Source organism: Dipodomys merriami, unplaced genomic scaffold (genome assembly GCF_024711535.1).
Source record: "Dipodomys merriami isolate MVZ:Mamm:240054 unplaced genomic scaffold, mDipMer1.0.p SCAF_14, whole genome shotgun sequence".
Classification (NCBI taxonomy): domain Eukaryota; kingdom Metazoa; phylum Chordata; class Mammalia; order Rodentia; family Heteromyidae; genus Dipodomys; species Dipodomys merriami.
This window is the reverse complement of record NW_027202715.1, coordinates 2,271,327-2,286,154: the sequence shown is the minus strand read 5'-3', so window position 1 is coordinate 2,286,154 and position 14,828 is coordinate 2,271,327. Positions and strand designations below refer to the sequence as shown.

At 39.0% G+C, this 14,828-nt stretch overlaps 1 protein-coding gene across 1 annotated transcript in view; it reads left to right on the top strand.

Moving 5' to 3' along the window:
- Window positions 1-14,828, top strand: part of Micu1 (mitochondrial calcium uptake 1) — a 152,409-nt gene that overhangs the window by 20,411 nt on the left and 117,170 nt on the right. The window contains exons 2-4 of the mRNA XM_070020528.1: window positions 1,536-1,697; window positions 4,345-4,519; window positions 6,219-6,381. Coding sequence (XP_069876629.1) covers window positions 1,537-1,697; window positions 4,345-4,519; window positions 6,219-6,381 — 499 coding nt within the window. The 5' untranslated portion in view covers window position 1,536. The remainder of the gene's footprint in view (window positions 1-1,535; window positions 1,698-4,344; window positions 4,520-6,218; window positions 6,382-14,828) is intronic.

Below are 14,828 nucleotides of genomic sequence, written 5' to 3'. Positions count from 1 at the left end.
TTCCACAGCTCCAGTCCTTTACATATTGATATATGTTAGGTACTGATCATTTACTGGTCATATGTTAGGAATCTGGTAATTTTCTCTGGAAATTTTCTTGTTTGACTCTATTTCGGGTTTCTACACTTACTTAAACTAAGCATTCATCAACATCCAGCCCTAAAGATTTAGAACCTTTTTATTGTTATTGTAGAGTTGATATAGAGGGGGTTACAATTATATGGATAAGGTAATGAGGAATGAGAACAATTCTTTTTGAACCATGTATCCCCTTCTGTTCCTTTCTCCCAGTTTCCCCCTCCCGTTCCCACCTGCATTATCTGTAGTTCACAGGTTTTTGGCTTTCTGGTTGTACTCATCATGTCTTGGTTAGCTCTTTACCTGTGCTTCTTTGTAGTTTATTCACTACACAGCTAATGAATAAGTGGGCTATTCTTTAAACAATATTTGTATCCTCCTGAGTTGCTAGGATTACAAATGTGAGCCACTGGCTCCAGGATTCAGCCTGATCTTTTGACCCACTCCCCCCTAATTTTGCATTTACTGTTTATTGCTTGTTGATTGTACTTCAAGTGTGTATTAAGTGTCTTGGGTGTATTATCCCAGTCCTTAGCCATCCGTGTGTGTGTGTGTGTGTGTGTGTGTGTGTGTGTGTGTACACACCAGAGAAGAAAAAAAGCAATAGTATTGCCATGTTCTCAGGGCCTAGGGCTCTTGCTCAGCCTTTTCACTCACAGCTGGCACTCTACCATTTGAACCATACCTTCTATTTCTGACTTTTTTTCTGAGTAATTGGAGATAAGAATCTCGATGATTGGTCTGCTTGAACTGTCTCCAAACTGAGACCCTCAGATCTTGCTTCCTAGATAGCTAGGATTATAGATATTGTACCACCAGTGCCTGCCTGCCTGCCTTCCTGCCTGCCTGCCTGCCTGCCTGCCTTCCTTCCTTCCTACTTTCCTACTTTCCTTCCTTCCTTCCTTCCTTCCTTCCTTCCTTCCTTCCTTCCTTCCTTCCTTCCTTCTGTCCTCCCTTCCCTCCCTCCTTCTCTTTCTCTCTCTTTTGTTTGTTCATTCTCATTCTTTTGTTATTTCATTCTTTTTTGGTGCTAGTATAAGGGATTGAACTCAGAGCCTGGGTACTGTCTCTGACCTTTTTTTGTGTGTAAGTCATGGGGCTTGGGCTCAAGGTGTCTCTGGGCTTTTACAAAAGAAGTACTTTCTTGGTGTCTGTGTCAATCCTAGAAGTAGTGGCTATTTCCTACATCTGCTATCTCTTTGCTTCCTAAGTGGTGGTTATCATTCCCTGTTATAGTTATCATGTGGTTTATGTCATTTTACTTTGACATATTGGGTTTTATAAGTAGAAAGCCTTGCTAATAACTTGTTCTGAGCATTAAGTAGGATAATACTTTCAGTGATAATTCACAAACATAATGACTGCCACAGAATAAGCCCTTCACCATCATCTGTTGATACTACCATCACCAACAACAACAACCTGGTAAGAGTGACATTTCTGCTGGTTTTTCACAGGATGTTTCGTCTTAACTCACTCTCTGCATTGGCAGAACTGGCTGTGGGCTCTCGATGGTACCATGGGGCATCACAGCCCACCCAGACCAAGCGAAGATTAATGATAGTGGCTTTCCTGGGAGCTTCTGCAGTAACTGCAAGTACTGGCCTCTTGTGGAAAAGGTGAGTATGTTCTGATAATCTCATTCCAGCATGTACTTTCAGTTTTCTTTGATGTTAGAAAATTGATTTCTAGCTTATTTTATTTGTTGCCCAAAGTATTCAGCATTAATAATATTTTCCATTGCTTTCCTGTCTGTAAAATCAGGAGTTATTAAGAGTAAATGAGTTATTGCTTCTTAATTGCTTAGAACAGTACCTAACATTTTTGTAAAAATATATGTCTTCTACAGACTTATTTAGTATTTAGTCTTATTATTTGACACACAGTAAGCTTTCAATGTACATTAGTATTAGGTATATGGAAGGGTGGGTAATGTATGGAAATGAGAGAATATGTTGGTGCAAAAAAAAAAATGGGACTATGACAAGAAAGTTCTACTATACTGCTAAACCCTGACTTTGATCCTCAGTGCCACAAGGGAGCAAAAGACTCGGTAGTTTAATTACATATAATATATATAATATACATAGAATATATAGTACATAGTATATAAACTATATATATAGGTAGAGAGAGAGAGAGAGAGAGAGAGAGAGAGAGAGAGAGAGAGAGAGAGAGAGAGAGTTTATTTCTGTTGTGCTCAGAGGTAGATGAGTATTTTTTTTTTGTTTTAAATAAGATCTCTCTGTGTTGCCCAGACTGCTCTCAAATTTGATTCTTCTGCCTCAGCCTCCTATGTACTGGGATTAAAGACATAGTCAGCTGGTGTGCCACCACAACCAAAAAGAGAAATAATTTATATAATTTTATTTTTGTTGGTGGTGGTGGTAGTGGTCATGGGGCTTAAACTGTACACTGTCTCTGAGCTCTTTTGCTCAAGGCTAGTGCTCTACCACTTTGAGCCACAGCGTCACTTCCAGTTTTTGAGTGGTTAATTGGAGATTAGAGTCTCTGGGGGACTTTTCTACCCAGGCTGACTTTGAACCATAGTCAACAGATGTCAGCCTCCTGAGTAGCTAGGATTATAGGTGTAAGTCACCAGTGCCTGGCTAATTTTCTTTCTCTTAAGTTTATATATAACATGATACATGTTATATGTACATTTCAAACAAGTATATATTTTGCTATTATTTGATGGAGTGTTTTATAAATTAATTAGGTTAAGTTGGCTAACACTGTGGTTCATGTCTTTTTTATCCTTACTGTTCTACTTGTTCTGTCAACTACTATACTGTAGTTGTTGATTTCTCTGTTCATCATTTCAGTACTTAGAAGTAAGCAGTTTCTTTTCCCAAGTAAAATGAACACATTTATTTTTCCTAAGTGGGAACCATATCAAGCACAGTAAGGAATAAGCAATGAAAATAAATAAACAACAAAAAGTTGTTACAGCCCTGAGTAATTTTTAATGTAATTCAGTTCAGTATTGTATCTTCATTTGAAACATGAGCTGAATTAATTCTAATATCAAAATAAACTGGGAACTTTTTCCATTTCTCAAACTGATTTTGGAACCAGATCTACATTCTGCCTTGCTCTCTAGCCTCAGTTTTTGAGTCAAGTCTTCTCTGATATCAGTGCCAGGATAGTAGTTTATGCCATATCTCAGCCTCCTGAGTCTCTAGGATTATAGGCATGAGCCATCACAACCTGCTATTCATTTGCTTTCTTTAATGTACTAAGAGACATATAACAAAATTGACTATCTTTTTAAGCTTGGGAAATTTTTAGTAAATGAAAAGATTAGCTTTTCTATGAGTTATGGTTGTAAAAATATGTTGAGACAAATCTGTAAAAGTGTAAATCAAAATTACAATATCATAAATAGATAGCTTTCACAGAAAAAATTAGCTGTCTTAATCATTTTTAAGTATATACTTCAGTCATGTCAGATATATTCACATCATTGTGACAGATCTAAACTTCATCTTGCAAAATGAATTGCTATACTAATGATGTACTAAAAACTAAATACTCTTCTCTCTCCCCTCCATTTCCAGATTTTTCTTTACCTCCCTAAACTGTATCTCCTTACCTATTAAACAATAACTCATCAATCCCATGTCCACACTCCCTGGCAGGCACCATTCTACTTTGTTTCTATTCATTTAATAACTCCAGGTAACTCATGAAAGTGGAATATAGTGTTTGTCTTTTTTGTGACTGGCTTATTTCACTTAACATCCTCCCTCACTCAAATCCTTACTATTCATCCTTATAGCCAGTGATAAGATTTCTTTTCTTTTCTTTTTTGTCATGGTAGGGCTTGAACTCAGGGCATAGGTGCTACCCCTGAACTTCTTCACTCAAGGCTAGTGCTCTACCACTTTGAACCATAGTGCCACTTCTAGTTTTCTGGGGGCTAATTGAAGATAAGGCTCATAGGCTTTTTCTGCCTCCTCAGTAGCTAGGATTACAGGTGTGAGCCACCAGTGCTCTGCCTATATTTCTGGTTTTGTTTGTTTGGTTTGGGTTTTTTTTTTTTGAGGAACTTCTTCATGAAAAATGTTTACATTTTTTGGCAATACTACGGTTTGAATTAAGGGCATCTTGCCTTGTTAACTGGCATGATACTTCTAAGCCATGCCTCTAGCATTTCATGTAGAATTTTCTGACAGATTTTATTGTAAGTTGTTTCTGTGAGGGCTTGTGTGGTTAATATGATGGACTTTCATGTTTAATCTAGATTTCTCTTTTGCATATTAGGGCTCATGCAGAATCACCATCATGTGTAAACAATCTAAAGACTGACATTGGTGATAAAGGAAAGAATAAAGATGAAGGGGAAGTTTGTAACCAAGAAAAAAAGGCTTCAGATAATGGTGTTGAGCCATATTCAGAAGAGAAAAAGAAGAAACGTTCTGGATTCAGAGACAGAAAAGTATGAAACAAAATCTTATATATAATCAAAACTATATAATTTTACTGTAGAATGCAGTAGACTCTCCTTCAGTATGGATTTCAAATGGTTCATATACATTTGTAAATTATTTACCTCATTTTCCATAATGTTCTAGAGTTCAGCAAAATTCACAAGACTCCTTTCTCAGCCCATCTTTAGGGATGGTGGTAGAAGCCTGTCATCCTAAATTACATGGGAGGCTGAGATTGGGAGGAACATGGATTTAAGCCAGTCTGCAGAAAAGTTCTCAAGACTTCCTCACAATAGAAAGAACCTTGGTGGGGCTGGGAAGGTGGCTCAGTGGTAGAGTGCTTGCCTTGCATGCATGAGGCCCTGGATTCAATTCCTCAGCACCACATAAGAAAAAAGAAAAAAGCTGGAAGTGACGCTGTGGCTCAAGTGGTAGAGTGGTAGCCTTGAGCTGAAGAGCTGAGGGACAGTGCCCAGGCCCAGAGTTTAGGCCCCACTACTGGACTCAAAAAAAAAAAATTAAATATTAATGAGCTGCTTTATGGACATAGAACTGGTGCAGATTTTTTAGGTTTTATTGCCTTGACACATTTTCCATATATAATATATATATATATATATTACATGATTTATTGTTGACTGTCCAACGTGTTAAATTCTGATATGAGAGAAATTCTTTGCAACAAAATATTATGTGACTGCACAGATTTTTGTGTGTTCCATGTTCAGAGTGGAGAATTGTATGCCAGATGATGGAATGAATTTCATTAACATAGTACACATTTAGCTTAAAATGTAAGTCATACTTGATTTTGTAGCTCTTTGAACATTTGCTTGTGTGTTCCCCAACTCTGTTTCTAAATATGCCGTATGTAAAGGATCACTTTGCTTAATTCTATAATTTAAAGTCTATTGCCTAAGACCTGTTAGTAATTGTTTCCATGATATATAATTCTGTTTTTCTGTGCCATCATTTAATATACTTTGTCTTTGAAGGCCTGCTTACTACTCAGATCTTTGGAATCTGGTCTGTTTTATTTTAGGATCCAGGAAATTTCATAGAAGTAAGAGCTATAAAGTTAGCCCTCACCCCTCTTTTATTTTGTTGGGTTTTTTTTTTTGAGGGAGGAGGTTGGGTTTTTTTTTTGTTGTTGTTGTTTGGTGTCTGTTTTGTTTTGTTTTGTTTTAGACTGAGACCTGAAATGTATCCCAAACTGGCATGGAACTCATTATATAGCCCAGAGTAGTGTCAAAATTTGAGATCCTCTTGCCTGTGCCTCCTAAGTGCTAGGATTACAGATATATACCATCATATCTGGCAAGTCAATCACTTTTTAAAATTTTGCTATTAAAACTTTAGAAGCTAGTATATGTATGACATTGTATTCTGTCACTAGGACCTTTTAAATTCTCTTAGTGACATCTTTCAATTTTACAAACTTTCAACTCTTTAAAAAAAATGACAAAATTCTTTTTTAAAAGAGTGTAAATAAAGGGTACATGAGCATTACTTCAACTGGAATATGAGTGGAGAAATTGAATTTTTAAAAAATCATTGTTATTTGTAATATAAAATCCAATTCTAAAAAAAGACAGTAATATTTTTCAAATAGGATGAAGAATATAGTATATGAGACTTGGTAAATACTGATGATTAGATTATTTTAGATTTGTATATTATAATAACACTCTAAATTTCTAATTTTAGGTGATGGAATATGAGAATAGGATTCGAGCCTATTCCACACCAGACAAAATCTTCCGATACTTTGCTACCTTGAAAGTAATCAATGAGCCTGGTGAAACAGAAGTGTTTATGACGCCACAAGATTTTGTGCGATCTATAACACCCAATGAAAAACAACCAGAACGTAGGTGCTAAAGTGAAAAATAAGATTTTTTTTGTTATACACTGTTTTCTTTCCTTCCTTCCTTCCTGCCTGCTTGCCTGCCTGCCTTTCTTTTGCAGTACTGGGGAGTATTAACTTGGCTTCACCCTTGCTAGGTAGACATACTACTGCTTGAGTCATGCCTTCAGTCATGCTTTTGCTCTGATTATATTTGAGATAGAGTCTTGCTTTTTGTTCAGACCTGCCACCACTCCCATCTATTGATTGAAATGGGGTCTTGAGAACTTTTTGCTCAGTACTTCCTGAGTACAGGATTACAGGAGTGAGCCATTGGTACCCAGCGATTTTTCTTCTTTCTTTAGATTTCTTAATTTGTTTAGATCTATGCAATAATTTTATTCACTGTATTGAACAGTGGATGTCAATCATTTGTACTAGGCTTTAAGAGTATAAAAGGAGAGTGTAGAAGGCAGTGTGGCAATGCTTAAAGTATAGAGGAGATTGTGCTCTTCTGGCTGAGATTCATTGTCTATGAGAATGTTCCTAAAGCAATGCATCACATATGTGATTGGTATCAAGATCCTATTTAGTTAGGGAAATAAAGACAGTAATAAGCAATTCCAGAAATATGATATTTTTACCATTTATTATTAATTATATAAAATACTGATTTTATTATGACATTTTCATACATGTATGTACTTCGGTCATATTTATGCCCTCACCACCCTCTCTTATCCCTCTTCCCCCTTGCTTCTCCCTGAGATAGTTTCTTTTTTTGGGGGGGGGGTTCTGGTCGTGGGGTCTGAACTCTGGGCCTGGGCGCTGTCCCTCAGCTCTTCAGCTCAAGGCTAGTGCTCTACCACTTGAGCCACAGCGCTACTTCTGGCTTTTTTCTTTTTGCTTATGTGGTGCTGAGGAATTGAACCCAGGGCCTCATGCATGCAAGGCAAGCACTCTACCACTGAGCCACCTTCCCAGCCCTTTGAGATAGTTTCTTATATTCTACTTTCATGTCTTTTTGGTGTTGCTATTGTTTAGATCTATATTTCATAAATGAGAACAAACACAATACTTGGATGTCATACGCATGCACATATACAAATACAAATATACATATTACTTTTTCTTTATCCATTTATCTGTTGATGGACATCTAGGCTGATTCTATAACTTGGCTCTTGATTGTTGGTTAAATGCTGCAAAATAATCGTTGGTGTGTAGGTATCTCTAATATATATATATATACATATATACTGGCTTTGATTCCTTTATGTATATGTTGAGATATTGTATAGTTGGGTCATATGATAGTTCTGTTTTTAGTTATTTGAGAAATCTCCATGCTGATTTCCATAGTAGTTTCAGTCAATTATATTCCCACCAACAGTGTATAAGGTTCCTTCCCCACACCAATAGCCATTCTGACTAAGGTGAAATACAATCTCAGTGCAGCTTTGATTTGCATTTCTTTTATGCCTAAGGATGTTGAACATTTCTTTGTATATTTAGTGATCATTTGCACTTCTTTTGAGAACTATGTTGAGTGGTTTTGACTTTATTGATCTGATTATTTGTTCTTTGGATGTTTATATTTTGAGTTCTTTCTACATTCTGGACCTTAATCTCTTGTCACTTGAATAACTGACAGATTTTCCCTCCCATTTTATAAACTATCTCTTTACTCTGGTAGGTATTTCCTTCAATATGCAAGAGTTTTTAATTTGATGCAATGCCATTTGTCAATTTTGGTTTTTTCCCAGAGCTATTGAAGTCCTATTCAGAAAGTCATTAGCTATATCTCTATTTTGAAATGTTTTTCCCTGTGTTTTCCTATAGTAGTTTTACAGTGCCAGGACTTATATAAAAGTCTTTGATCCATTTTCACATTGAGAGATAGAGACTGAAATGAGTCTTTTTGCTTAGATTTGCCTCAAAACTAAGATCTTCCTGATCTCCACCTCCTGAGTAGTTAGGATTGCAGACATGAGCTATTGAGCCCAGCTAATCTTTATCTTTTCAAGGAATCACTCTTAGTTTTATTGATCTTTTATATTGTTCTTTCACTATTTCATTAATTCTTGCCCTGATCTTTATTATGTCTTTCTATTTACTAATTTGAGGTTTGGCTTATTTTTATTCTTCAAGTTTTTTGTTGTATCATTAGCTTTTTTACTTGAAACTTCTCTGGTTTTTCATGTAAGCACTCAGAGCTATAAGCATCCTTCTTAGAAATGTTTCTTATAGGTTGTAATAAGTTACATGTTCATTTTCATTTGACGCTGGGATTTTAAAAAAATTTCTCCCCTGATTTATTCAGCCATTCATTGACTATTCAAAAGTCTATTGTTCAGTTTCCATATGTTCCTATAGTTTCTGTTGTTCTTATTATTAATTTCTAGTTTCATTCCATTGTGAGATCACAATGGAATAAACTTAGGCACAATAAATTATGAAGCAAGAATTTAGACCAATAAAGATGCTTTGTTATTTGAGCAATAGTGTTTTTATCCCTTTGGAAATAGATTATATATTCTTGAATTTAGTTTTGCAATTATTTACTTAATTTATTCATTTTTGTGGTGCTGAGGATTGACCCAGGCTCTGAAGTACTATGCTCTTGAACTGCATCTCCAACTCCATTTTTTAATTATTGGAAGTTTCATTACATAAATAGAAGAGTTACTAAATGTCTAATATGCCATGTACATTTCTGGTTTTTATGAAAAGCCACCATAATGAATAATTACTTTTCTTGTAAGACAATAACCATAAGGGGCAAACTCTAATATAGTAAAATAAGATTTAATGGGAAACTGGCTTCATTTTCATTTGTTCATTAACAGGAATTCCCACAAATGTTGATGTAGCATAAGTAAAGCATGTAATATTCATGTATGAATTGAAATGAAGAGTGAGGCTGGAGATATTTTTATAGTTTGAATTCTATCGTCAGTTAGCTGGTCTCTAGCCAGTATTTCATATTTTAATTTTGTTTTTATCATGACTTCACACATACCGTATCCCAGGATACCCAGCAGATCTAAATTTGTAAGTTTTAGTTTTAGAACTGTTCAAAAATAATCATGAAGTAAGACTACATAAAACCCTAAAATTAAACAGTTTTAAAATGAATAGAGAGCTGATAAATTTCAGAGTGAAAAGTTAAGAATACTTCTGTACTGAATACCAAATATATATATATACATATGTATGTGTGTGTGTGTATATGGATGGATAGATATAGACACACACACATATGTACATGTATATCTTTCTCATAGTTTATCAAGTATCCAGTCAAAAGGGAAAATAGAAGAGGGGGGACCAAGATGGCAACGGAATGGTAGGGAAACACCACAGCTCTCTCCAACCAAAGAGTTCGAGTTCCAACACTTAATTTCCCCAAGAGACCGACAACAACAAAAAGATGAACACCCAGAGAAAAACAGGAGGCAGAAAAAAACAAAAAAGAAAGAAAAGGAAGAATTTCAGAACAGAGAAGCATGAAGACCCCTCCCCCAACCTTTACTGGTTGCATGGCAATGCACCAAGCTGCAGCCAGCCGTGCCTGACAGGGGCTGCGGGAGTCCCCAGAGGCACAGGGGGTCATCTGCAAATCACCCATGCAAAAGACCCCTGAAGACCCGCTGATCGTGCTGATCGTGACGAACAGAGAAACCTCTGAGCCAGGCGCCTACACAAAGATCCCACCCCTACTCCTCACTCTCTGAGCAGAGGGGCTCCATCCTGACAAAGCCACTCAGCCCCATGGCGGGAACCCCAGAACGACACGGGTCACCCACAGAATGCCAGAGCAGAAGACCTGCAAGGTACTAGTGCTGATCCGGAGAGCACACACAGAGACAAACTCCAGCATTCAGAACCTGCACGGAGACCGCTCCCCCACCCTTTAACCAGAGGCTGGAGGCCAGAGGCCCATCCCATGGTGCAGACCCAAATAGCATCAACAGAGGCAGAGACAGAGGAGAAACACACAGAGCCACCACCACCCGGCCCAGCTCACAAGCATCCCAACTGAACTCTGATTGCAGCTGCAACCAGTGACCTTCATCACACAGAAACAGCAACTAGCTCCAGGGTGAGTACCCTACAGGTGACAGTGTATCCCTCCTCAAGGGAGACCAGAGCTGGTGGGAACCCCCCAGACCTTGACCCAGACTCCTACCCCAACACCTGGACTACACTACCCACTAAAACTGGGAACTGTTTGAGAGCTCCACCAGCCTGTGGAGCACATTCAGCCAGCCAGGCCAGATCAAGAGTACCCCTGGAAGGGAGCTTAAAAACCCAAGCCAGGAACATCGCCCCTGGGTCACAACAGCCAACAGTGGAAGAAACTTGAACTGTGTACTCCAGGCTGTGTAACCCAGGTGGGATACACAGCAGCACAGGTCCAACTGGCGTTCCCCAGGCCGGGGACTAGGAGCCAGGACCAGGCCAGGACCGGTGCCTGAGCAACACAACCAACTCATCCCGAAGTCAGAAGCTGAGCATACACCTCAGCAGAGGGGAGAAAACAGGGAATTGCACCCCCTGGGAATCATGCCCATGACAGCAAAAGACCTGGGTGTCCAGAGCAAGAGAACCAGAAGCCCAAACCCCACCAGAACCTGACCCATATATCCCAGACTGGGAATTGGACACCTCAGGCCACCAGCACCTGATAATAGTCAGGAGCTCAGGCTGGTAAGGAGTGGTAGAGTGCTTGCCTCGTGTGCATGAGGCCCTGGATCTGATTCCTCAGCACCACATAAGCAGAAGAGGCCAGAAGTGGCGTTGTGGTTCAAATGGTAGGGTGCCAGCCTTGAGCTAAAGAGCTGAGGGACAGCGCCCAGGCCCAGAGTTCAGGCTCACAACCAGCCAAAAAATAAAAAAAATTAAGGATCCCATAGCAGACTCCAGCAACTGGGAGAGTACATCCAGCACATCCCATCTCACCAAGAGCACCTGTAGGAGTAAACAGGAGCAGTCTAGGCTGCTCAGTCCTTCTAAAGGTGGGAACTGTTAGTGATCTACAGCAGAGAGCCGAGAGCTCTACGTGGGTCAGATCAGCAGCTGGAGGTTGGTCCCTAACAGAACTGAGACCAGGTACAGACTCTCTCTGCCAACCCAGAAACAGCAACCCAGAAACAGCAACCAAGCAAAGACAGACACCTATTGACCAAAACAAAATTTCAGATTAGTCTCCAATAATCCCTGAATCCCCATGTGAAAATCACAGAGAAAAATTACAAGGTTTATCAACACCCAGGATAGCAAGCTATTCCCAAAAGCCAGCAGCCACCTAGGGGAGAGCCCCAGTGGGAGCAAGGCAGGAATGGAAGACAAAAGCTACATCCAAGAGATGCTGGAGGCAATGACTCAAGAATTAAAGTGAGAAATAGACTAGAAATTTAAAGAACACAGGAATGAACTATCAAAAGAGATGCAGGATCTCAAACAGGTGGTGCACGCAAAAATGGAGGCAGTGCACACCTCACTAAGAGGTGAGATTAGTACAAAAATAGAGGCAGTACACACCTCACTAAGAGGTGAGATTAGTACTTTGAGAACCAACGTCGAATCTATAAAGGAGTCCATTTCCTCCATGCAAACCACAGTGGAAGCCATAGTTAACAGAGTGAATGAAATGGAATTTAGAGTGTCAGATACAGAAGACAGAATACGCCAACTGGACCAAAAAGTCACAGACAGGGAAAAATCATTTAAGTTATGCCAAAGGGAAATCCAAGAGCAAGTGGATAGTGCCAAGAAATTTAACCTTCATATAATTGGAGTGGACAAAGGCGAGGAATATCAAAGCAAGGTAATGCAACACCTATTCAACAAGAAAGATTATCAATGAAAATTTCCCCCATCTTAAAAAAGAACATCTTACCTACATAACAGAAGCATATAGAACACCTAACAAGCAGAATCCCAGGAGAAACACTTCTAGACACATTATAGTAAAAATGATAGAGCTGAATAATAAGGAAACAATCTTACATGCAGCAAAAATGAAGGAGCTATACTACAATGGGAAAAAAAATTAAAATCACTGAAGATCTCTCCACACAGACACTGAATGCGAGAAAGGCCTGGGTGCCGCGGACCGGGTTCTGTCGGGACGACGGAGGATACCTAGGGGAGGAACCTGGAATAGGACGGGGAGATGGCAAACAGACAACTCACACACATTAGGAGTGGATGCTGAGTGCTGAGTGCTGAGTGCTGAGTGCTGAGTGCTGAGTGCTGAGTGCTGAGTGCTGAGTGCTGAGTGCTGAGTGCGATTTAATGCAGAGGATAACAAACTTTTATAGCAAAAGTCTCCATAAGAAAGGGCAAAAGGTTACATAATCTTGCTGCAGGGCTTCATTCTTGGGCGGTCACCAGCTGGTCGCCTGAAAGGGCAAAAGGTTACACAACCTTGCTGCAGGGCTTCGTCCTTGGGTGGTCACCAACTGGTCGCCTGATAGTCACTTGTTTCCAGCTTTACCTCTATTTTTAAGAAATACAATGGGTTTCGATGATTGTCACCAATTAACCACTACTTTTTTCTATAGAGGCCTTAACTGTCCCATTAAGATCTTTCCTGTTTCTTCTTTAATAGTAAGCACCAAGGAGACTTAGATTTAGCAAGTCTCTTAGTAAATGAGGAAGTTCTTTCTCCTAAGTAGTTATCTCAGCAATTGCCATACATTCTTTCTGTTCTAGCCGCGCCTACAGCTTCTTGTAAATTTCTTACAATTCCTTCTGCTGGAGTGACTTTGTGAAACCCCCAATACTTTTATATTTACTTATAACTTGTCTACTAGCCTCCATAAGAGGGGTTTCAGGGTAGCACTGAACTCTGGTGAGTTAGTCATATTTTTAAGACACTCATCAGATATTGGAGTCGTCAAACACTCTTAAGAGCTTTGAATAAGGGAACGTTGACAATGAGTAAGTACAATGAGCAGTAGAAACAGTAAAAGATTAATAGGCACTCTTATGAGGAAAAGATAGGCAGAAACACATCTTTTCCAGGGGTTTTTGCCAGCCTTTTCCCAGGAGTAGGCCTCTTAGAAGTCCTATTCTCCGAGGTAGACTTCGGTGAAGTCCCAAAACTTGGAGATAGGTTTCTGTAAAGCCCCGTTCTCTGAGGTAGACTTCGGTGAAGTCCCAAAACTCAGAGATAGGTCTCGAGGCCCCTATCATGGTCTGATAGATGGTTTCCCATGCTAAGCAGACTCTACTGGGGTCGGCGTGGCACCTGGGAAAGTACTATCCGAGCCCTGAGAACCAATAACTGCCAGCCCAGACTGGTATATCCAGCAAAGCTAGCATTCACATTCAAAGGAGAAATGAAAATTTTTAATAGTAAAGAAAAACTAAATGAATTCATAGGCAATAAGCCAGCATTACAAAGAATACTAAGAGGGGGAACACAACCTGAAGAAAGCATCCAGGAACAGGGACCCGTACCAGACAGATATTAATAGAAGTCTAACTTAGTAAACACAGGAGGAAAGGAAAGAAGAAAACCTTAGGAAAACAGGGAATGACTGGGACTACAATACATCTCTCTATAATAACCTTAAATATTAACGGACTTAATTCACCAGTCAAAAGAAAAATAACTGCAGATTGGATCAGAAAACATCACCCATCCATCTGTTGCCTTCAGGAGACCTACCTCTCAGCCAAACAAACAAACAAACACAGAGTGAAGAGTTGGAAAAAGATCTACCAATCAAATGCCCCCAGTAAGAAAGCAGGAGTAGCTATCCTGATATTGGACAAAATGAACTTCATTAAAATCAATCCAAAAAAGACAAGGAAGGACACTACATATTAATACAAGGAACAATCCAAGAGGAGGATATTACCATTATCAATTTATACTCCCCAAACATTGGAGCACCCAAATATGTTAAGCAAATACTCTCAAACTTACAGAATAAAATAGATACAAATACAATAATACTAGGAGACTTTAATACCCCACTGTCACCAAAAGACAGGTCTACCAACCAGAGGATTGGCAAAGAAGCTATTGAATGAAGTGAGGCCATACTTCAGGTAGAACTGACATCTACCAAGTATTTTACCCTAAAACAACACAGTACATGTTCTTCTCAGCAGCTCATGGAACTTTCTCCAAAACAGACCATATCATAGTTTATGCAAGGAACTTTAGCAAATACAAGGGCATTGACATAATTTCCTGTATCCTATCCCACTACAGTGGAATCAAGCTAGTTCTCAATAACAAAGCATACCACAGAAATTACTCAAATACATGGAAATTGAACAGCACACTTCTAAGCAACACCTGGGTAACAGAAGAAATTAGAGAAGAAATTAAAAAGTTCCTACAATTCAATGAAAATGAGGACACATCACAAAGAAACTTGTGGAACACAGCAAAAGCAGTCCTGAGGGGCAAATTTATGACCCTTAGTACCCACGTCAAGGAAATA